Raw genomic sequence first — 24,881 nt, 5'->3', positions numbered from 1 at the left:
TGATGAAATCCTTGTCATGGCTAATAGGGGTCCAATCAAGGTCTTATTCAAGTAATTGCATTTGTACTGTCATTTCCTTGTTATTTTACTGTTCTGAAGATGTCATTCAATTATGGGCAGTGACCTGGGCTCTGGGCCTGAAAAAGTGGCTCAAATCTCGGGGACGTTGGCATAGCACTGTGAAAAATAGTCCCTGGACACTGGCTTGAAGGCCTGTGAGAGCGTCTAGAGGTCCCTAGACGTTGGCATGCCCATAGCATGAGAGCGTACAGAGGTCAAGTGGTCCAAAATATCAGTGGGACCCAGGGGCTGGTTGGCAGAAAGGTTGGATTGGTTCTTGAGGGTCCTAATGTTGATGTTGAATGTTTGTATGGTGTGTTTCCATCAGTTCCACTTCCTTAACGTGACTTAGGAGGTTGAATAATATCATAGTGGCCTCTCGTCACATGTTTACCCCGGCTGACAAGTTGCTTAGGTATATGTGAGAGGAGGGTGTTACAAAGAAGGCCAAGTTTGGAGCAGTTATGCTCGGTGCAATTGTCACCCAACATAGCGTTTACAAAAGTCTTTGGGTAAAGAACAAATCACAAGTACTGAAAAGTTAAGCATTTGGTCAATCTTTTAGTTTTGTTTGTAACAACAATAACTATTAATACTTTTGTGGTGTTGGTTTTCATTTATATTTGAAATATTCATTGTTAGATGAATTTCTATTTCAGAGTCCAAATTTATGTTTCATCGTCTAGAACCAGGTCCATCTTTTGGATATTTAATTTTCATCTTCAATGTCCTAAAGATTGATTTGCACTTCGAACTCAAAAAAAATCATCCAACTATGAATATTGTGAACATAAAAAAAATAAGAATTATTATTATTTTTCTGAAGATCGATTTTCCCAATATATAAATTCTTATTTGAGAGCATAATTTGTTTTACTTTAAATTTGAATAAAAATATAAATTTTAAGAATTAATAAGCTCGACCAAGGCTTCTGATATAAACCACGGATCTTTAAAATATATCTTGCATCATATGCCTGGTGGTAACAATGCAATCATCCAAGATTCCCTGATTCAGATTTCCATAAATCCTTCTGAATGAGTAGGGAAACTTTCAATCATATTTGTGAAGAATTGAATTTAGTGGTTCCGAAGGACACAATGTTGAGGACAACAATCCCTGCGAGCCAAAGAGTGGTTGTTTGCATACAGAGGCTAGCCACTGAAGAGCCGTTACATCTAGTGTCCAAGAGATATGAGTTGGGGATGTCAAGCTATCATAAGCTGGTATTGGAATTTTTTGTTGTTATTCGCTAGGTGCTTCTCCCTAAATATATTATGGGGATTTCCAGTGATTGAATGTAGGGCTTGATGAAAGAGTTTGAAAGAATTTATGGGATTCCTAAGGTTGTTAGGGCCATGTACACTACTCATGTTCCTATTATTTCTCCCAAGGTTAATATAACTACTTACTTCAATAAAAGGAACACTAAGAGAAACCAAAGAACATCCTACTCCATTACATTATAGGGCTTTGTAGATAGCACAAGCTCCTTCACTAATATATGTATAGGCTTACAAGGTTCTATGTCTGATGACTTAGTCTTAAAGAATTTTGATATTTTCAAGTTGTAAATGAATCGTTTAGCTTATCCACTCTTGGATTGGCTTCTAGTCCATATGTCCAACATAATATTACTTGGACTCAACATGCTTTCAATTATAAGACAAGTGAGATCTAGAAGATTGTAAAGGATGCATTTGGTCGATTGAAAGGGAGGTGACATTGTCTAGAAAAGTGCACTGAGGTGAAGTTGCTTGACTTGCCAGTTGTTCTTGGAGCATGTTATGTGCTAGATAATATTTGTGAGTAGCACAATGAGGATTGTGATCCAAAGTTGGCATTTGAACTAGTGGATGATGAGATGTGTCTAGAAAGTTGTGTGCAATCTCAGAGTTCTATGCAAGAAAGAGATAAAATTTCCCACAATTTGTTGCATCATGCTCATACTAGCACAAGTTTTCTCTAGACATACTTCCAAAGCCCTTTTCTTCTTTTGGGTATATTTATTAGATTCTATTTTCTAAAAACCATATTTATCTTCCATTCATGCTCATGAGCTTGAAGCATCCCAATCAAAGATGGGATGAATATAGGGTCACTTGTAGCTCACGAATATATTGCCCATAATTTGTTGTATCATGCTCATGCCAGCAAAAGTTTTCTCTAGACATACATCTAAAGCTCTATGCTTTATTGTTTCCTTGTTAGGTGATTCCTTCTTGATTCCATGTCAATCTCCCTTGCATGCTCTTGAGTCCTCCCACTTCTAAAGCTAGAAGCATCCCACTGAGAGATGGGATGAATGTAGGGTCACCTTTGGTTGAGCTAGCAAGGCTCATGGCTCAAACATAATTCCATGCTTGTTTGCATTAGGGTTACATGTTTAGATGTTACAAAAAAACAACTAGAAGCATCCCAAATAGAAATGGGATGAAATTTATTTGTCAATTTTCCAAGAAATTATTTTATCTAAAAAATAAACTAGTTAGATACCATATGGAGCTCTATGAAAGTGAACTTGTTCTGATTCTATTCAATGTTACTTTAATACACACTGTTTTGTTTATATATATATAGCTATTTTTAATGATAAATAGAAAGAAGGATTTGATCAAAGCATGTTTTACAACATTTAATTCTTATAAGTATTTGCTCTTCGAGAATGTAATAATGAAGGATGAAATCATAACATAATCATATAACATGATGCTAATAGATCTGCCATGTCCTTTTGTTATAAGTTCAGTTTTTCAATTTTTAAAATGTGCAAATATTATGCCTTCAATCTTGTTAATATTAGTGTTTATCTCATGATCTAAAGCAATGATAAAATATATATTCTCAAATGTATACTTTATCCTTAGATGTGATAATATATATTAGATTATGTAAATCGTAATATAAGTTCTTATTGATAACATTCAATAGTTTTACTTTGTTGGTCATCTTATATGTCCCATAAGATCTCCTTAGTCATATCTCATATAAATAAATGCTATGGCATGTCTCGGTCAAGGACATTTGATTTCACAGTTATGTAGATTTTATTGTGAGTGTTCCATGCAATTTCAAACCAAAATTCACGATTCAATAAGTCATTTGTGTGTTATGGTCATTTTGTTCACTTTTCTTATGATAAATATGTGGAATTTTTTAACATAATTGTGTTATTGAAGAGTAATTTTTTAATTAAACTTTTATTGGTGAAGAGTTAATTTATTATCAAAATATCATTCTTTAAGGGAAAAATTTTAGAAATGTTTCTTCATGGGCTATGTCACAAGGTTCATCGAACATTAACCGTGAGGTTCGAATTTTGGCGAACCTTAAAAAAAATTTTAGAACCTAATTGAACCTCCATTGAGCAAGTCCATAGATTAAAACTTATAACTTCATGTCACAACTCAAGCTTGTAATTTATCCTTGCAGTTTCCATGTGGTGATAACATTTTTTTTGGTTTATTGATGTTGATTTCTTCCTATTTTATCCTATAATTCATTATATTATGTTTATTGATGTTGATTTCTTCCTATTTTATCTTATAATTCATTTTATATATATAATGGCGAACCTCATCAAAAAAATTGAACTCAAAGCAAAACTAATCATTACCAAACCTGTGATATTTGTTCATGAGGAGCATAAAAACTCAAAATGTCCAAAAAAAATATATTTGAAGGCTAAAGAGGAATCCAAATTCCAACCTCTGTTCCCATTATAATTTAATCAAGTCCTTGCATAAATAATGGATGGGAATAAGATACAAATAACTATATTTACTTGAAGTTACTTCTCATCAAGTAAAATTATAATGTGCAGACCTACCACCGGTTATTATCCACCAAAATATATGCAAATCCAAATGCATAAATAAAGAATTAATATATCCACTTCACATCTCAATTTATTAGTTCCTTCTAAACCAAAATATAAAATTCCATTTACATATCAACCACTACTAATCTAATTAAATAAATTATAATTTTTACCATTTTTCTTATTTTTTTAACTTTTTACTTAACGAATAAACTACATTGCATATTTGTTTATATAATTATAAAATTATTTTACTTTACAAAAATATTTTACAAACACCATTGGTTTGAAAGATATATTCAAAATATTTTAATAAAAAATGGTCACGTAGTCCTACCTCAATACTGCTTCCAACATAAACGGAGAGCTGATAAACGACCGCTATCCAGGGCCGCCGTCGTCATCTGCTCCTCTTCTTTCTCGTCGGGGTCGTAAGTCTCCAACGGGCTCTTCAATATCTTCAAAGATCTCAAAATTGGCCGTAATGTGTCCATGGATATCACAGTTTCAAGACATGGCAGCTCCTCTACTTCCAGGGCGCAACATCCCCTTATGTCCAGCCGATCAAGTTGTGCAAGACCACACAGCCCTCCTACTTTCTTCAATGCACCACAACCCCTCAAATCTAGATGTTTTAGGGTGGTTGGCAATGCTCCAACCTCCACCAGATCATTACACCACCTGATCTTCAGTTCCTCAAGGTTGGGACAGACACCTGCAGGGAAGGACACCTCCGATATTTCTGTGAGGTACAGATGAATCTCACGTAGTCCATTCATGCTTCTGTCACTGGAAGAATCCAATTCCCTCCCTTGGGAAGTCTCTGTTAACTCAACAGATGGTTCTCCTTGTCCTTCAACCTTCTTCTTGAATGGTAGTTCGCGTAATGGACAACCGCGTACTCTTAAAATTTCCAGATTGTTCAGCTGCATGACAGAGTCTGGTAAATATTGTATTCCACATTTTGAAATCTCCATATTTCTCATCTGACTGCACTGTCCGATTGAATCGGGCAGACATTTCAATTTCCGGCATCCATGGAGCAGCAAATCTTTCAAATTCTCTAGGGAACCGAGCCATGGTGGAAGCACTTTCAACAGCGGGCTTCCTAAGATCAGAACTTCCAAATTGTTTAGGCATACAGTAGGCGCACTGGGCAACTCTCTTATGTTGGTACTCAACAAATTTAACCTTTTCAAGGACCATTGTTGTAGCACCTGGAGAGGTAATACTTCTATTTGGAGACAACCTGAGAGATCTAAGCATTTCAGCGTGGTGATGTTACCAAGCGTTTCATTGGAGAGGATCAACCTGCTACAACAACCCAAATGGAGATGCCTCAGTCGCAGTAGATTCTCTATGGAATCTGGAAGCGCCTCCAAACTTATACAGTTGCTCAGACTGATAGTATGAACGTTTGATAAATTCTCGGAGAAATTTGGAAGTCTCTTCAAATTTACACACCCTGACAGATCGATTTTCTGAAGGTTCATTAAAGCCCCGATGGCGTTTGGAAACACCTCCAAACTTCTACAGCCCCGCAGATTGATGTTTTGGAGATTCCTTAAATTCTCTATGGAATCTGGAAGCGCCTCCAAACTTTCACAGCGCCTCAGACTGATAGTATGAACGTTTGATAAATTCTCGGAGAAATTTGGAAGTCTCTTCAAATTTACACACCGTGACAGATCGATTTTCTGAAGGTTCATTAAAGCCCGGATGGCGTTTGGAAGCACCTCCAAACTTATACAACCCTCCAGATCGATCTATTGGAGATTCCTTAAATTCTCTATGGAATCTGGAAGCGCCTCCAAACTTTCACAGCGCCTCAGACTGATAGTATGAACGTTTGATAAATTCTCGGAGAAATTTGGAAGTCTCTTCAAATTTACACACCCTGACAGATCGATTTTCTGAAGGTTCATTAAAGCCCCGATGGCGTTTGGAAGCACCTCCAAACTTGTACAATCCCGCAGATTGATGTTTTGGAGATTCCTTAAATTTTCTATGGAATCTGGAAGCGCCTCCAAACTTTCACAGCCCCTCATACTGATAGTATGAACGTTTGATAAATTCTCGGAGAAATTTGGAATTCTCTTCAAATTTACACACCGTGACAGATCGATTTTCTGAAGGTTCATTAAAGCCCCGATGGCGTTTGGAAGCACCTCCAAACTTATACAGCCCTCCAGATCGATCTCTCGGAGATTCCTTAAATTCTTTATGGAATCTGGAAGCGCCTCCAAACTTTTACAGCCCGTCAGACTGATACTATGAACATTTGATAAATTCTCGGGGAAATTTGGAAGTCTCTTCAAATTTACATACCCTGACAGATCGATTTCCTGAAGGTTCATTAAAGCCCAGATGGCGTTTGGAAGCACCTCCAAACTTGTACAACCCCGCAGATTGATGTTTTGGAGATTCCTTAAATTCTCTATGGAATGTGGAAGCGCCTCCAAACTTTCGCAGCCCCTCAGACTGATAGTATGAACGTTTGATAAATTCTCGGAGAAATTTGGAAGTCTCTTCAAATTTACACACCGTGAGAGATTGATTTTCTGAAGGTTCATTAAAGCCCCGATGGGGTTGGGAAGCACCTCCAAACTTATACAACCCTCCAGATCGATCTCTCGGAGATTCCTTAAATTCTCTATGGAATCTGGAAGCGCCTCCAATCTTTTACAGCCCCACAGACTGATAGTATGAACGTTTGATAAATTCTCGGAGAAATTTGGAAGTCTCTTCAAATTTACACACCATGACAGATCGATTTTCTGAAGGTTCATTAAAGCCCCGATGGCGTTTGGAAGCACCTCCAAACTTCTACAACCCCAAAGATCGATCTCTCGGAGATTCCTTAAATTCTCTATGGAATCTGGAAGCGCCTCCAAACTTTCACAGCCCCTCAGAGTGATAGTATGAACGTTTGATAAATTCTCGGAGAAATTTGGAAGTCTCTTCAAATTTACACACCGTGACAGATCGATTTTCTGAAGGTTCATTAAAGCCCCGATGGCGTTTGGAAACACCTCCAAACTTATACAACCCTCCAGATCGATCTCTTGGAGATTCCTTAAATTCTCTATGGAATCTGGAAGCGCCTCCAAAGTTTCACAGCGCCTCAGTCTGATAGTATGAACGTTTGATAAATTCTCGGAGAAATTTGGAAGTCTCTTCAAATTTACACACCATGACAGATCGATTTTATGAAGGTTCATTAAAGCCCCGATGGCGTTTGGAAGCACCTCCAAACTTATACAACCCTCCAGATCGATCTCATGGAGATTCCTTAAATTCTCTATGGAATCTGGAAGCGCCTCCAAACTTTCACAGCGCCTCAGACTGATAGTATGAACGTTTGATAAATTCTCGGAGAAGTTTGGAAGTCTCTTCAAATTTACACACCGTGACAGATCGATTTTCTGAAGGTTCATTAAAGCCCCGATGGCGTTTGGAAGCACCTCCAAACTTATACAACCCTCCAGATCGATCTCTTGGAGATTCCTTAAATTCTCTATGGAATCTGGAAGCGCCTCCAAACTTTTACAGCCCGTCAGACTGATACTATGAACATTTGATAAATTCTCGGGGAAATTTGGAAGTCTCTTCAAATTTACACACCATGACAGATCGATTTTCTGAAGGTTCATTAAAGCCCCGATGGCGTTTGGAAGCACCTCCAAACTTATACAACCCTCCAGATCGATCTCTCGGAGATTCCTTAAATTCTCTATGGAATCTGGAAGCGCCTCCAAACTTTCACAGCGCCTCAGACTGATAGTATGAACGTTTGATAAATTCTCGGAGAAATTTGGAAGTCTCTTCAAATTTACACACCGTGACAGATCGATTTTCTGAAGGCTCATTAAAGCCCCGATGGCGTTTGGAAGCACCTCCAAACTTATACAATCCTCCAGATCGATCTCTCGGAGATTCCTTAAATTCTCTATGGAATCTGGAAGCGCCTCCAAACTTTTACAGCCCGTCAGACTGATACTATGAACATTTGGTAAATTCTCGGGGAAATTTGGAAGTCTCTTCAAATTTACACACCATGACAGATCAATTTCCTGAAGGTTCATTAAAGCCCAGATGGCGTTTGGAAGCACCTCCAAACTTGTACAACTCCACAGATTGATGATTTGGAGATTCCTTAAATTCTCTATGGAATGTGGAAGCGCCTCCAATCTTTCACAGCCCCTCAGAGTAATAGTATGAACGTTTGATAAATTCTCGGAGAAATTTGGAAGTCTCTTCAAATTTACACACCCTAACAGATCGATTTTCTGAAGGTTCATTAAAGTCCCGATGGCGTTTGGAAGCACCTCCAAACTTGTACAATCCGGCAGATTGATGTTTTGGAGATTCCTTAAATTCTCTATGGAATCTGGAAGCGCCTCCAAACTTTTACAGCTGCTGAGACTGATCTTTTGGAGATTCGTTAAAGTCCCGAAAGCATTTGGAAGCGCCTTCAAAGTACAGCCGCTGAGACTGATCTTTTGGAGGTACGGCAGGTGACATAAAGAGTTTGGAAACTCTAAAAGTGGAGCTTCAATATGTAACTCCCGCAACTGCAGGGGTGGCTGCAAAGTTCATGTTTCAATCATAAGAAAGATAAGACATAACATCATGATTCTCATCTATTCAAAATTAGAAATTAAGTTCATCTACATCCTACTCACATACCTGAGATTCCAATCTTTCCAATCTGCTCCCCCGCACTTCTAAATATCTTAAATCGCCCATTGGGATACAGGAGGGTAGGGAAGAGCACGGACAATCAATCCAGCGGAGCCATCTGAGATTTGGTGACCGCACTTTAGTCAATATGCCTTCAACAAAATCTCCATGACCTTCAAGAAGTTGCAATTTACTGATTCCGAATGCCTTATCACTGAAGCTTTCCCTGTACCACGAAGGAGCCTTTATAATTCCGCTGGACCACAAAGGAGCCATTATAATTCCGCGCACTTCTATTACCTGTTTGTGACATAAAAACAAAAATGGATTACAACACAGCACGCTTCAGAAATTTTTTTGAATAAAAAATCTTTGAAAATTGTTGACACAAATACAAAGGTTGTGATGATTAAAGCACTTACAGATAATGATGATTGCTCCAGCAGATCATAGACGTCTTTCGGCGTCGCACGCCAGAGACGACGAGGCAATGATGGATCCTGAGCAATACTTCTCCCCAAGTCTCTCAGGTGATCGTGCATTTTTATCCTATTTACCTCATCCACATCAACAAGACATTTATTCTGCAAATTTCGAAACCCCATGGAACCCCATGTTCTAATCCACTCATCCTTATCTCGTCCTATGGAAAAACAAGCGATATCTAAAAATATCTGCTGCTCCTCTCGACTCAGTGAATCGTAACTTATTTTAAGTCTCACCTGTATGTCAAGAGGTAGCGTTTGAAGTCCATCCAGTTGCTCTTGCCAGTAGGATCTGTCGTCTTCTTGACAGAGTAGAGCCCCAAACACTTGCAACGACAGAGGCAATCCGCCGCAGGCCTTTAGAAACCCATCTACAAGGTCTACAAATTCTGGTGGTGGATGTGGCTGAAAGAAGGCATGCGAACAGAAAAGTTCTAAAGAGTTTGGTCGATCGAGGCCCTTGAGGTGATAAATTGAAGAACATACACTTTGAAGGACATGCTTGTCACGAGAAGTGACCAAAATCAAACTCCTGGGGTGAAGGACACTCTTAACAGGCAAGAACGCATCCAGTTGATAGCGATGATCTACATCGTCTAATATTATTAGAGCCTCACAAGATTTGAGATTATTTGCAAGTATTCCTACACCTTCTTCCCAACTATCAATTGAGACATCTCTGCCTACTAAGTCCTTAATGAGCTTCTTCTGCAAAGAATTTATGGACTTTTGTGCTGCACTTTCCCTTACATCAAACAGAAAAGAAGAACCATTATAATTTGATCTCTTCCTGTTGAAAAATTCTTTTGCGAGCGTCGATTTACCAATCCCGCCTGAACCTACAATCCCCACAACCTTGGCCTCCAGCGTGTCCTGCCCCTCCAGCTGAGATAGGGTTGTGCTTTCAAAATCTTCAATTTTTTCCTGCAGACCAATTTTATACTTGGCCACAAACAGCGGTGGTTTTGGAACATCTTTCAAAACTCTTTGCACCACCTTATCCACCAGCTCCACCTCGTCCCTGAATATTCAAATTCAGAGAAAGGTAAAATAACTAGTGTAAACAGGCCAACCTAAGTTGGCTATGTACCTATCAATTAAAATTTTACTTACTAGTATAGATCTAGATCCATCTCCATCTTCTCCATCTTAATTACTGACCTTAATTTTTTATTTTTTTTACTGAAATGAGAAAATTTTCACTAGACTGTAAAATGTGCCTCTGGCTCAGCCAATTCAATCAACTCAATTTAAGGAAAAAATAACATAAATTTGCGAATTAATATGTAGCACAGATTGGGATAGTGAAAGATGCTCACCCATTGCACGCCTCTAGCTCGAAGCCGCTTATATCTGCAACATCAGAAAGAGCCTTCTTCCATTTCTCGATTGTTTCCAAATTATATCGTTGCTTGTGTTTTCGCATGGCATTAGCATACGCTCCTCTGTCTGTCCGCCTGAGCTCAGAAGGTTTAACTTCGTAAAACACGGGAAGAATTGTAGCCCTCTGACTTATTGTATCCCTCCGCGTCGTTTCGAGCATGTGGACGAGCTCGTCCAGGCACCACTTAGATTCTGCATAGGTTTTAGAGAAAATCGCGATCTGGACAGAAGCGCTTTGAATGGCTGCTTTTATCTGAGAAAGAATGATGTGTCCAGGCTCCAATTCCGACTGGTCAAGAAAGACCTGCAATCCTCTGGATTTAAGTTCACGGTAGAGAAAGCTAGCAAATGATTTCTTAACGTCGGGACCCCTATGGTTGATGAACACTTGATAAGGGCCATTAGGAGTCGATGCAGAAGAGGAGGAAGATGCAGAAGCAGAAGCAGAAGCAGAAGCAGAAGATGCTTTTATTTGAGAATGAATGATGTGTCCAGGCTCCAATTCGGGCTGGTCAAGAAAGACTTGCAATCCTTTGGATTTAAGAAATGATTTCTGAACGTCAGCCCCCCTAGGAGTCAACGCAGAAGAAGAGGATGAAGAAGATGCAGAAGCAGATGTATCACGCTGAGTGGATGTGGGTTGTCCCATTGGAATTTGGATGAACAGATAGCAATACTGTAACAAGTGGTGATTAATGGAAACCAAGATTGAAGCTCTGAAAGGTAGTATGGACCAGAGGAAACAGAGCACAAGATTGAGGCTTCGGCTTTAAAATGAAGACCAATACCCACTATCATCCAATTTTTGACACTTCGTGCACGCGTTTAGCACTATTGTTCTTGAGCAGTCCGCGTTGATTCGCAGTTGCTGAACACCATGTGCCCCTTTGGGTCCCCACTTTTAAAAGTGAAGATGCCAAACGATTGTTCCGCGCTTCTTCTCACTCTCACTATATCCTAGATTTAAAAAAAAACAAAATATAGATTATTCCACAGCTCTCTATCACACAAAAGTTTTAGCACTACCTATTGCCCTTGATCATGCAAAAGGGACCTGTAAAAATATTGTTATTAATGTAATTTAAAAATGTGGACTCGAGGGAGTCAATGAGTAGAGTATCAACTCAAAATTGCAACTATAACTGGTAAATATGTAGCAAGAACATTTTTTTTACTTTGTCTTATAGAAAATGAATTTTTTCATTATGAAATTGTTTCACGTGTAAAAATGTTTACAATAAAAACGGTCTTTGAAATATTGTTATGGATATAAGAGATTTAAATATTGATTTTTAATTTGGAATTTAAACTTATACTAAAACATTTTCATGATGAACTAAAACATTTTCATGATGAACTTGTTTCAAGTGTAAAAATGATTCCAACAAACATCGTTTTATAAGTATTGTCATGGATATAATGGATTCAAATATTGATTTCTAATTTGGAATTTAAACTTGTACCAAAACATTTTCATGATGAATTTTTTTCAAGTTGAAAAAATGTCTGCAACAATAAACATTGTTTTAGAGATATTGCTATGGATAAATGAGATTCTATATTGATCTTTAATTTGAATGAAATGTCTAAAGGTCATGTTTTTAGTGTTGGAAATACTGAGAAAGGGGTGAATCAATATTTCTTAGCAATTAGCAATTTATTAATCTTTTCAAAGCATTAGTTAATCTTTAGTATTATTTAATCATATAGGAAAAAGGAGTAAACAACAACATTCAACAATGCACAATAATCATGACAGTGGACACAAATATTTTTAGGTGGAAAACCTTGTCTGGGTCAAAAACCATCGAACGCTTCTTAATATTTGTCTTCTTCTTCAAAAAGAATAATTACATCAAATTTTTAGCTTCAATTGAAGAAGGCTCCAACCCCCTAATTTATAGGCTCCAACCTGTAAGATGCTCCAACACCTCATTTACCAACTACAACTGGGAGGACGCACCAACGTTGTAGTTCTGAAGCTCCAACTTGATGGATGCTCCAATACCCTGTGCACCAGTTGCAATTGGACGGACACTCCAACGCCATGCGCAAGCTACAACCTACCCTAGCACCACCCTACCACCCTGAAGTGTTCTCAAGCTATAACCTAAAGGTGACTCCAATCACCTGCCTTGAACCACCCTGCCACCCTGATCAACAACTGGACCACATTTCACAATTTTCAGACTAGATCCCCCTGCGCTCAAAATCAATATAAAGAAACTGTAATAAAGATTATGCTGCTATACTCAGTAAGGATATCACTAACAAGTGCAACGACACTGCTCTAACTAACCACTGTAAAACACTAACATCTGCTCAATCATAATGCCAAATCAAGCAATACACTAATTGCACATCAAATCATGTTTGTCAATACAGTTACATCCACTGATGATTGTACAATATAGTGTCACTGTGTTGCCACTACATTGCACTGCTCATGAATATGCATTCAAAGGCTCATGAAGTAGTTTTTCCAAACCATTGTGCCAAGTTGTTGATATTACTGCAAGTACATAGTATACTTCGAGGTGATGTGCATCAAATCGTCGAACCAACAACATACTTGTGTCCGGACCAACAACATACTTGTGCTTGATGTCTGCACTGATAGGAAAGTCTGGGCTAGTGGTGATGCGCATCAAATCGTCGAAGTACGAGTCAAGCTTTTGTTGGACCTGCTTCTTTTTCTTCACCTGGGTGAGAGTCCCAAGTGATGGGATCACATGTGTGTGCACCAAAACATCCATGCTCTTGAATACTCGTGCATGGGAAGCTTGTATGCTAGTGATGAGCTGTGGGAGGTCATCATAGTTCCAGATCTGACTCCGGATACATGCTTTCAGCTCGACCACATTGGCCCTCATCATCTTAGGCAAGTGAAGCGGGGCTCCCTTGTACTTCATCATCCATGTTTGCATGTCATCAATAGTAGCATGCACGTTCATTAAGATACGTGATCTTCTTGCACATCACTACTGCCATCCGTTGAGATGGACGACTGCCTTGTGCACAGTACCAAACTTCTAACAATGCTCGCATAACTGTGTCAAGGGACAATACTTCATCTATTATTTCCTTCTTCAGTTCAGTTCGGGCGGACAATGTCACCAAGTCTCCTCCTTGCTTGGCCGCTTTTAGTTCCTTCACCATTCTCTCATTCTCAGCTATCAGAAAGCAAACACTTGAGCTAGTGGCTTTGGCATACACTCTGGTTGCATCGGCCAAGGCAGCTGGATGTTTGTACATCATTCATGATCACTCGTTCTTCAACTTGCGCAGGAGATGTTTGATCCTTCGGAGTTGACACTTTGCGAGACTGCACAACTATATGATGAGATTCATCAAATAAGAGGTTGTGCATTTCTTCTTCCGACTGATCACCAAGGATCTCATTTCCTCCTTGGCCATTCGAGACTTACTCATCATCTGGATGCATTGAAGTGGGTGAGTCGACCTCTTTGTGGTGAGGCATGAGGTCGGTGTCTTGTTCCAACTCCTGCTGCTCCATGTCTGCATCCAACTGTTGAAGTGCTTGATCTATCTCATGAGAAAAGTCTTGCTCCTACGATGGTTCACCTTGTTCGCCTGATGCCAGCTGTTCTGATGAATCAACTACTTGTATGGGCATTTCTTCGTCTGTTTACACATGTTGTGCCCCCTTCTGTTGCGCTTCCCTCTCTTATTTGCGTAGTTCTTGTTCCTTTCAGAGTTGCTCCCTCAGCTTATGCAACTCCTTCTCTACCTCTTCCATTCTCTTCTTATCCCTCTGCCTTTTCTCGATTCGCTTGTCGCACTGCTTCCTTTTTGCCTATATAGCCATAGCTGCGATTGACAACCTTCCTCTTCCCTTTGTCACACACTGGTATGCTTGCCTCTACTGCCACTGCTGCTACTGCTGTTGCTGGTGCTCTCTGTGATGCTTCTTCATGTTGCTTCACTAAACACTCCACAACAAAGCTGACCTGTTCATTGGGTCTGGAGAAACTGTAGCAATATCTCCATGGGTCCTCCTCTACCCAATCAAATTCCCCATGGATCCATTTGAACTGAACTCTCGTGTAGTGATCCTTCACAATGCAATGTGGGCCATACGGATTGTAGCTTCAAAGGTCGAACAGGTACTTCTTCATATTATCTACTTCGACATCTCCTTGCTTGATACTACGGATCTCATATAATCCAATCTGCAACGGAAGAGCAGAACAAGGTGCCTTCTTCTTCCGATGCAGTCTAGTTGTCAATCCTACCGAGATGTGAATTACTACTTCCTACATGACAAGTACATCCAAGGCAAACTTCAGAAGAACATGCGGAGGCTTCTTCGCATTGAACATTGAGATGAAAGTGTTAGATGGTGAGGCATACCAATCTGTAATGCCTATCAATGCCTCCATTTCTTCCTTTGACATGCAAGGTGGATCCTGTTTGAATATCATCTTGTACACTGGGGTGACAAAATGATCAGACAGTCGCGTGATTACTCCTCTAAAGCTACATTCAGACCACAACTTGAAATATGAGTTCACAACAGTCTTACTGGTGACCATGCCCATTCCAAGCCCGGGAACTCCTGTCTAGCATAGACTGCATCTAGGATGTAGGCGTACATGTAAATCTTTGCATGCATACCTCCGGGTGACTGTTGAGCCTTCATTACTTGTTCCTTCAGCTGATGAGCCAATATGCCAGACCAGTTACATGGTTTTCCTTCTCTAGCTAGTTGGTCCAGTGTGATCACCCAACTCTGTGGAAAGGTTTCAGTGCTTGCTTGGCCATTTCAGTGTCTTCGTCTTGTAGATCTAGTTGGGTGTCATCCTGAATCGAGCTGGCTCCTTTCATTTGGACTAGTCCCAAAGATAGGCAAATTTCATTTGGCTCCTCGGAGCTTGAAACTGCAAGTCACGGAAGCACTGCCAAAAATCAATAACCGATTCATGCAGAGCCTTCCATTGCTGTAACAGTTTTCGGTCAAGATAGTTTAGATAAATGATAGAAAGTGTCTTCGATGAGATCACAGAAGTGCGCAAGTGAGTGCACGCTGTCAGCCGGTAGGCTGAGTAGCCAACGACATGGAGATTCGCGAAGTGTGTTCGCAAGAAGCAAGCTAGCCTATTCTTTAGAACACCCATCTTCCTCATGAAGCATGGAAAGAAATTCATGTAAGTACTCAGGCCAGGCCACTTCACCTTCACCATCATACGTGTAAGTGGACAAGAGATCAAAAAACTCCCCTGTGAAGGAGACATCTTCACGATTCAAAAAACATCGCAGAGGGAGAAGAGTGCAAGAATCCATGAAAGATATGCAAAGGTTCAAAACTAGATAAGAGGACAAATCTTGTCATCTGGCCCTCCTTCTAGCGCCAAAAATATTGACGGTGCTGGACCCACCAACATGTCAAGGGGATCTCCCCGATAAGAAGTCCCAATTAGACCTCAGACTGTTTGGTGTAGGTGTCCCAGCATTGGGTCATATAGCAACGCCTTGACCGCGATTTCGCACAGAGGCAAGTAAGATAACTCTATTGGTAGAAAGGGTGTAACCGCTGCAGTGAGTCAAGGAAGGTGCATGAGAAGTTCTAACACATGTGGGTTGAGATGAGTGCGCCCCTTGGCAACCTGTAATAGTACTCAGATGGGAAGGGAACACACGAGCGAAGATGCATCACAAGATGGAAAGAAAGTCAACCGATAATCCAAAGTGATGGTTAAACCAACAACACACCCACAACAAGATTCATACAATTGCATACAAAATAGTTCATACACAACTACATAAGTTAAAAAACATACATTGCTACAGAAACCAGAATAGTCCCACTACAATAAAAACATATGGATGAAAATGTGTTGGTTCTATTTTATTAAGAAGTGTAAGTTCCAGTCATACAATACATCCATGTAAATCCGCTAGCTCCAATAGTGGAACGTTACAGCCACATCCGCCTGCTCCTCCAAAGAGATGAACTAGCTCCGTGCAATGGAGAAGCTAAGGCACGTTACAATATTGTCCAAGCTCTCTCCAAGATAGTCTTATCGGAAGCTTGGCTGACCAAAAGCCCTTACAATGAGTTATGAGGGACTATTTATAACAAAGGGCAGGGTGACCCTTGACATTCCCCTTTGTGACCGTTCAACTACCCTCATGACTCTTCACCTACTCTATGACTGTTACATCCAATATTGACACTTGACTTACACTTGACATGACTTAACATTACAATGCACATGTACCCATGTGAGACAACTGGCTTGAGCAAGCCAAACTAGACATCACTCTGACTTAGACAACCATGGAAGTCCAACTCATCAACATCTTCGTGTTGATCGACAGTAACATACTGATGCCAAGATCTGTAGTCCTTGATGGTGTCCATGTGCTCCTCGGTGACATCCGTCTAAAACCTAACCCTTGCCTCCATAACATCTAGGTACACTGCTTGGGCTCCTCTATCCAACTCGTCTGAAAGCATGCACATCATTATCTTCAATGTGGCAGGACCAACAACATACTTGTGCATGATGTCTGCACTGATAGGAAAGTCTGGGTTGGTGGCAATGTGCATCAACTCATCGAAGTATGAGTCAAGCTCTATTCGGACCTACTTCTTTCTTCGCCTGGGTGAGAGTCCTAAGTGATGGGATCACATGTGTGCACACCACAACATCCATGCTTTTGAATACTCGTGCATGGGAATCCTGTATGCTAGTGATGAGCTGCGGGAGGTCATCATAGTTCCGGATCTGACTCCAGATACGTGCTTTCAGCTTGACCGCATTGGCCCTCATCATCTTAGGCAAGTGAAGCAGGGCTCCCTTGTACTTCATCATCCATGTTTGTGTGTTAACAACAACAGCATGCATGCTCATCAAAATATGTGATCTTCTAGCACATCGTTGCTGCCATCCATTGAGATGGACGACTGCCTTGTGCACGGTACCAAACTTGGAGTACAATGCTCACATAACTGTGTCAAGGGACAATGCTTCATCTAGTATTTCCTTCCTCAGTTTAGCTCGGTTGGAAATTGTCACCAAGTCTCCTCCTTTCTTGGTCGCCTATAGTTCCTTCACCATTCTCTCATTCTCAGCTATCAGAAAGCGAACACTTGAGCTAGTGGCTTCGACATACACTCTGGTTTCATTGGCTAAGGTAGTTGGATGTTTGTGCACATCAGTCATGATCACTCATTGTTCAACTTGCGTAGGAGATGTTTGATCCTCCGAAGTTGACATTCTGCGAGACTACACAAATCTATGATGAGATTCGTCAAATGAGAGGTTGTGCATTTCTTCTTCTGGCTGATCACCAAGGATCTCAGTGCCTCCTTGGTCATTCGAGACTTACTCATCATCTGGATGCATTGAAGCCGGTGGGTCGACCTCTTTGTGGTGAGGCATGAGGTTGGTGTCCTGTTCCAACTCCTGTTGCTCCATGTCTACATCCAACTGTTGAAGTTCTTGATCCAGATTTAAGCAGGAACGTAACAAATTACAGAGATAACCATATACACAAAGATGCAGCGGAAATAATACTTCATTTCATTAATGGAAAATACTGACATATGCTTACAAACAGAAATGGCAATAAACTAGCTAGGGCGATGGTAGCTTATCTCTGAGAAGAGATGTGATGGCTACATGCCTCTGAACTGTTCTGAACTGTATTACAATGAGGCTCGAAGGCCTATTTATTGTTGAGAAACAATGGAAAACCCTTCACATACCGAAACCTAACCCTAGAAGATGAAACGCCAAATTGTGGGCCCCGTTTGGGTAAATTGGTACATCAATTTCCCGGGGTCGTAACTTTGGCATACGATCTCCGTTTGACGCGTACGATAGCTCGTTAGAAAGATCTATCCGAGTACTACCACTTTGAGAGGCAACATAGGGCTCGGTCGCCCCAGAATTCCAAAAAAACGTCGTTTAGGGCCTCAAAACGGCTCCGGAAGTTCAGGACCCGAAAAACTGCTAAAAATAGTAAACTGTGCTACAATTAAGGAAACTGAAAATGCTGAGAAAGACAATGGTGGGGGTCCAGGTGGACCTGGCAGGTGGCCACCAATATCCACCTGGATCATTCCTCCCCCCTTAGGAAGCAATGGTCCCCATTGCGTTGAGCTCCTCCATGAGATGAGGAAACCTCTGCTGAACTTGTTCCCTGGTGAGCCACTTGCCCTGCTGAAGGAGTTGGCCTGCTTTGACAACTCGATACAGTTGGATATGCTGTTGGCGAGTGTTCTTGATCTGTGTGTCCATGATCCGATCAGTTGCAGCTTGTTCCATGCAATCTGGATTTAATTCTGTGGGTTTGAGCTGTTCTGCAATGTCGGATGTGTCTAGCAATGGTGGAAAGTATGGCCGAAGGCGGTCCACATTGAACACTGGGTGCAGGCCAAGGAATGGGGGAATGCTGAGCTCAAATGCATTGTCTCCCATAGCCTTAGTAATGGTGTAAGGACCATATCGAAGTGGTCTCAATTTCCGATAGGCTCCAGTAAGGCGTTCCTTTTGCAAATGCAACCAGACTTTGTCGCCCACCTGAAACTTGTGTGGCACCCGGTGTTGATCATGTCGCTGCTTGTACTTGGCATTTGATTTCTCAAGAATGTCATGGACCTGCTGGCGAATATGTTGGATGCGCTCAATGAAGCTGGTGGCCTTATCTGTTTCGGACTGGACATGAGCTGAATTCATGTGAGTAGCTGCAAGTGGCATGGCCACATCAATGGGGCATAGTGGCTGGAATCCTAAACCCACCTGAAAAGGGCTATGGCCAGTGGAGCTGTGAAGAGCTCGGTTGTAGCTGTGCTGAACATAGGGGAGGCTCTCGTCCCATGTGCGTGGATGCTTTGAGTTATACATGCGCAGAATGTGCACAATCATCCTGTTGACAACCTCTGTCTGGCCATCAGTTTGAGGATGGAAGGCTGTGGACTTCGTGAGTTTGGTGTCCAGCATTGACCAGAGACTGGACCAAAATGTGCTGAGAAACCGACTGTCCCGATCTGAGATGATAGACTGTGGGATCCCAAAGTGCACCCACACTCGTTCAAAGAAGAGTTTAGCAGTGGCTTCTGCTGTGATATTCTTCTTGCAGGCCATCATAATGGCCATCTTTGAGAACCTGTCGACGACCACAAAAACACAGTCATTTCCATGCTTAGTGGAAGGAAGGCCTGACATGTAATCCATGGAGATGGATTCCCAAGGTCGACTAGGGGTAGGCAACGGGGTATAGAGGCCTTGCTTCTTAATGGTCGGTTTGGCAATGGCACAGGCAGTACATGATCGGATGTACTTCCCAACATCCTGTCGAAGATTCGGCCAATAGAAATAGTTTTGCAGTACTGCCACTGTTTTCTCGACCCCGAAATGCCCAGCAGCCCGACTGTAGTGTGCTTCCCAAATCATCTTGGCACGCTCGCTTGAAGGAACACAAAGGTGACCGAGGTGGCATAATAGGGCATCCTGGAGGTGAAAATCTGCAACCTGCCGACCCTCCAAGAGTGTCTGGTATGTGTGGCCGAATTCTGGGTCGCTTTTGTAGAGAAGTGGCCAATCAGAAGTCTCGTGCCCGCAAGAGTTGAGCACGGTGGTTAGCGCCATGATCGGTGGTCGACTGAGGCAATCTGCAACATTATTGGTGCTGCCCTTTTTATACTTGATATTCAAGTGAAACTGTTGCAGGTATGTAGACCACTTCTGATGGCGATCATTCTGCAATTTCCCTTGGGTCTGTATGAATTGCAGAGGTCGGTGGTCTGTGTGGATGACCGTTTCCTTCCCCAAAATGTAATGCTTCCATTGTCGGCAGGCCTGTACAATGGAATACATCTCTTTATCATAAGTGGGGTACTTCCGGACTGTGTCTGAAAGTGTTTCACTGTGATATGCCACTGGATGTCCATGTTGAGTAAGGACTGCCCCAATAGCATAGTCAGAGGCATCTGTCTCGACCTCAAATGGTTGTTGTAAATCTGGTAACGCGAGCACTGGTGCCGTGCAGAGGCGATCCTTCAACTCCCTGAATGCCTTCTGTTGAGATTCAGACCAAAAGAATTTTGCTTTCTCCCCGCCCTTGGTGACTTGACTCAAGGGCCAAGAAATATGAGAAAATCCCAACACAAACCTGCGGTAGAAGTTGGCAAGACCTAGAAAGCTGCGGAGCTCTGTTAGAGTGGTTGGAGAGGGCCAATCCCGAATGACTTGGACCTTGGCTGGATCGACATGCACCCCCTGTTCATCAATGATGTATCCCAGATACTGGACCTCGGTCATGCCAAAAGTGCATTTCTCCAAATTGGCACATAGCTTGTGTTGCCGCAGTGTTTGGAGAACCTGTCGGATGTGGTGGAGGTGCTCTTCCCAACTCTGGCTGAAGATCAGAATGTCATCCAAGTATACTACTACAAAGGAGTTGGTGAATGGCCGCAAGATGTCATCCATTAGCCTCATAAAGGTTGCAGGAGCATTCGTCAATCCGAAAGGCATGACCAACCATTCGAAGAGGCCCTCCTTGGATTTGAAGGCAGTCTTCCACACATCTGAGGGTTCAATTGGTACCTGGTGATATCCTGACTTCAGATCGATCTTGCTGAAATATTTCGCCCCCTTTAGTTGGTCTAGGAGGTCATCAATCCGCGGGATCGGGTACCTATTACGGACAGTGATCTTGTTCAGCGCCCGATAGTCAATACAGAGTCTCCACGTCCCATCCTTCTTCTGTACCAACACTATCGGGCTCCCACAGGGCGAAGAACTCGGACGGATGTGACCTTTCTGTAGGAGCTCCTGAATCTGCCTCTTGATTTCATTGTTCTCCAGAACGGAGCGCCGATAAATTGGTCCATTGGGTAGCGGCGCACCTGGGGTCAGATCAATGGAGTGCTTGACTTGACAGTGCAGAGGAACCCCTGCCGGGGAGGTGAAGATGTCTTTGTACTCCTCCACAATCTTGTCCATTTGTAGCTGCCGTGCAGAGGGACCTCGTTTGGAGGCCGCGGCCACTGTCTTCTTCTTCCCTTGAGGGCGTATCATCAGGAAAACAAATTTCCTGGTTTTGGAAATGATCTTACTGCATTGTTTTGCAGTAATCAAAGAGATGGCGGCAGGTGGTGGTACCTCTGGTATCCTGAACAACTTATTTCCCAATGTAATAATAACAGCACGGGGCCTTGATTCATACACAGCATGTCGCTTCCACAAGTATGGTTGTCCTAGTAATACATCACAAACTTCAAGGGGAGCAATGTCACACAATACCTCATCCGTGAAGGGCTTGATGTTGTATGGAAGGCGACACTGCTGGCTCACGCGAAGATCTCGCCCTTGGTAAAGCCACCCAATGGTGTATGGTTGTGGATGTGCTGTGGTCGGTAAGCCCAACCGCTTCACGACCTCTGCCGAAATGAGGTTCTTTTGACTCCCGCTATCAACAATGAACTGTATCGGGGAGCCCTTGACCCACATCTGGGAGTGGAAGAGACGCTCCTCCTCCTCTGGATCTTCGGGTTCATTTTTCTGGATCTTTGCGGTAGCAACAGTGGCGTTGGGATCCGCATCAATGATCTGCTTCCCTTTTTCATACCCCTTATCGGGTTCTGACTCAGAGTCGGAACATGCATCTGATTCTGAAACCTTTAGCTCAGCCACCAGTGACTATTTGGCCCGACACTCACTTGTGTTGTGAGTGGAGCTCTTATGGAACTCGCACCATTTTCCAGTGTCCTTTCTCGGCTTCGCGGCGTTGCTCTTTGCTTGCAGCTTCAGCTGGTTGTCTTGGGCTGTCCCGCCTTGGCTTTGTCCTTTGTTCTGTGGTTTAGGGGCACCTTTCCCCTGCTTTGGATTCGCAGATCCAAAGTCTCGCTTCTTTTGTTTAAACTTCTGCTCGACTTTGACGGCATACCGGTATGCTGCGCCGAGCGAGGGGATGTTTAGGAACTGTATTTCTTCCTGGATGTACTTGTGCAGGCAGCCACGGTATTTGAGTATCAAATGTTGCTCCGAATCCTTGATACCCAACTTTGTGCGAAGGGTATGGAAAATATTGGTGAACTCCGGCACATCTTGGTCCCTTCCCTGCCGCAGCGTGGTCCACTTTATGTATTCATCCTCATAGCTTCCGACAGGGTAGTACTGCTCCTTGATGGCATCCCGGAACGAATCCCAGGTGGGTGCGGCTGAAAATAGTGAGCCAGTACTTTCATCCTTCTGCTCGCAGTAGGTTTCCCACCAGTCCTTGACGTGGGGGGCTGCTTTGAGAAGAGCAAAAACAATCTTTTCCCGACTCGAAAATTCATGAACAGAAAAATAACCCTCTAGCAGATTTAACCATTTATCTACGGCATCGGCGTCTATCTGACCCTCGAATATGGGGATTTCAAAATTAACTTGTACCTTAAAGGGTGTGGCGTTTCCAGAGGAGCTGCTGGAAGCCGATGCGCCGCTTCTGGGTAGCCGCTGAAGGATCTGCGCAAAGCTGTCCATCATCGCGTTCCGTTGTCGCTCGAGCGCTTCTTCGAGCAAGATTTTGATGGGATCTCCTGCCCCCTCGTCTTTCTTCTCGTCCGCCATGGGAGGCCGTCGGGATTTGCGAGGCTGGTCTTGCAAAGGTTCAACCAGTTCAAGCCCTAACTCCTTATATCCCGACCTTGTTGGGGACATGCAAAGAAAAACATAGAAAAAGCAGACCGCTCTGATACCACTGATCCAGATTTAAGCAGGAACGCAACAAATTACAGAGATAACCATATACACAAAGATGCAGCGGAAATAATACTTCATTTCATTAATGGAAAATACTGACATATGCTTACAAACAGAAATGGCAATAAACTAGCTAGGGCGATGGTAGCTTATCTCTGAGAAGAGATGTGATGGCTACATGCCTCTGAACTGTTCTGAACTGTATTACAATGAGGCTCGAAGGCCTATTTATTGTTGAGAAACAATGGAAAACCCTTCACATACCGAAACCTAACCCTAGAAGATGAAACGCCAAATTGTGGGCCCCGTTTGGGTAAATTGGTACATCAATTTCCCGGGGTCGTAACTTTGGCATACGATCTCTGTTTGACGCGTACGATAGCTCGTTAGAAAGATCTATCCGAGTACTACCACTTTGGGAGGCAACATAGGGCTTGGTTGCCCCAGAATTCCAAAAAAAACGTCGTTTAGGGCCTCAAAACGGCTCCGGAAGTTCAGGACCCGAAAAACTGCTAAAAATAGTAAACTGTGCTACAATTAAGGAAACTGAAAATGCTGAGAAAGACAATGGTGGGGGTCCAGGTGGACCTGGCAGGTGGCCACCAATATCCACCTGGATCAGTTCTTGATCTATCTCATGAGCAAAGTCTTGCTCCTACGATGGTTCACCCTGTTCACCTGATGCTAGTTGTTATGATGAATCAACTGCTTGTACGGGTGCTGCTTCGTCTGTTTGCACATGTTGTGCCCCTTGCTATATCTACTACTACTTCGCTTCCCTCTCCTTTTTGCACAACTCTTGTTCCTTTCAGAGTTCCTCCCTCAGTGCATGAAACTCCTTCTTTGTCTCTTCCATTCTCTTCTTATCCCTCTGCCTTCGCACGATTCACTTGTCGCGCTACTGCCTTTTGCCTCTATAGCCATAGCTGCTTTCTCTACAAGTGGATCTACTCGAAACTTGCAGCTTTTCTCTTCCTCCATGCAATTGACAATCTTCCTCTTCCCTTTGTCGTGCACTAGTATGCTTGCCTCTGCTACTACTACTGCTACTGCCGCTACTACCACTGTTGGTGCTCTCTGTGATGCTGCTTCATGTTGGTTCGCTAACCACTCTACAGCGAAGCCAACCCATTGGGTCTTGAGAAACTGTAGCAATATCTCCATGGGTCCTCCTCAGCCCAATGAAATGCCCCGTGGATCCAGATGAACTGAACTCTCATGCAGTGATCCTTCACAATGCAATGTGGGTCATACGAATTGTAGCTTCGGAGGTCAAACAGGTACTTCTTCATCTACTCTGCTTCGACATCCACTTGCTTGATACTACGGATCTCATATAATCTAATCCGCAACAGAAGAGCGAGCCAAGGTGCCTTCTTCTTCTGATGTAGTCTAGTTGTCAATCCTGTCGAGATGTGGTATGGTACTTCCTGCATGACAAGTACATCCAAGGAAAAATTCGAAAGAACATGCGGAGGATTCTCCGTAGTGAACATTCGGATGAAAGTGTGGGACAGTGAGGCATACCAATTTGCAATGCCTATCAATGCATCCATTTCTTCCTTTGACATGCAGGGTGGATCCTGTTCGAATATCATCTTGTACACTAGGGTGACAAAATGATTAGACAACCGCGTGATTACTCCTCTAAAGATGCATTCAGACCACAACTTGAAATATGTGTTCACAGCAGTCTCTGTCAGTGACCATGCCCATTCCAAGCCTGGTAA

General features: G+C 42.4%; 1 protein-coding gene across 1 annotated transcript; it reads right to left on the bottom strand.

Annotated features, from left to right (window-relative positions):
* Positions 1 to 5,641: 5,641 nt before the first annotated feature.
* On the bottom strand, positions 5,642 to 11,372 carry LOC149231753 (uncharacterized). Its single transcript, XM_089379272.1, has 4 exons — positions 10,369 to 11,372; positions 8,987 to 10,070; positions 8,571 to 8,864; positions 5,642 to 8,467 (listed from the first exon to the last, which is right to left on the bottom strand). Exons 1-4 carry the CDS (start codon positions 11,079 to 11,081, stop codon positions 5,648 to 5,650), a joined length of 4,911 nt encoding a protein of 1,636 aa, XP_089235398.1. The 5' UTR covers positions 11,082 to 11,372; the 3' UTR covers positions 5,642 to 5,647.
* Positions 11,373 to 24,881: the final 13,509 nt, after the last annotated feature.

This window comes from Pinus tabuliformis, chromosome J (genome assembly GCF_031772625.1).
Source record: "Pinus tabuliformis cultivar Carrire ecotype Pingquan chromosome J, CPIR1, whole genome shotgun sequence".
Lineage (NCBI taxonomy): Eukaryota > Viridiplantae > Streptophyta > Pinopsida > Pinales > Pinaceae > Pinus > Pinus tabuliformis.
This window is presented reverse-complemented; position numbering and strand designations above follow the sequence as displayed.

What these genes read in the sequence shown, in the direction of transcription:
- LOC149231753 (XM_089379272.1), bottom strand. Translation starts at nt 11,081, where the DNA reads ATGGGACAACCCACATCCACTCAGCGTGATACATCTGCTTCTGCATCT. An exon ending in GAGCTAGAGGCGTGCAATGG is followed by an intron (nt 10,071 to 10,368) that starts GTGAGCATCTTT and finishes TTGAATATTCAG; the next exon opens with GGACGAGGTGGAGCTGGTGG. An exon ending in TGGAAAGATTGGAATCTCAG is followed by an intron (nt 8,468 to 8,570) that starts GTATGTGAGTAG and finishes TGAACTTTGCAG; the next exon opens with CCACCCCTGCAGTTGCGGGA.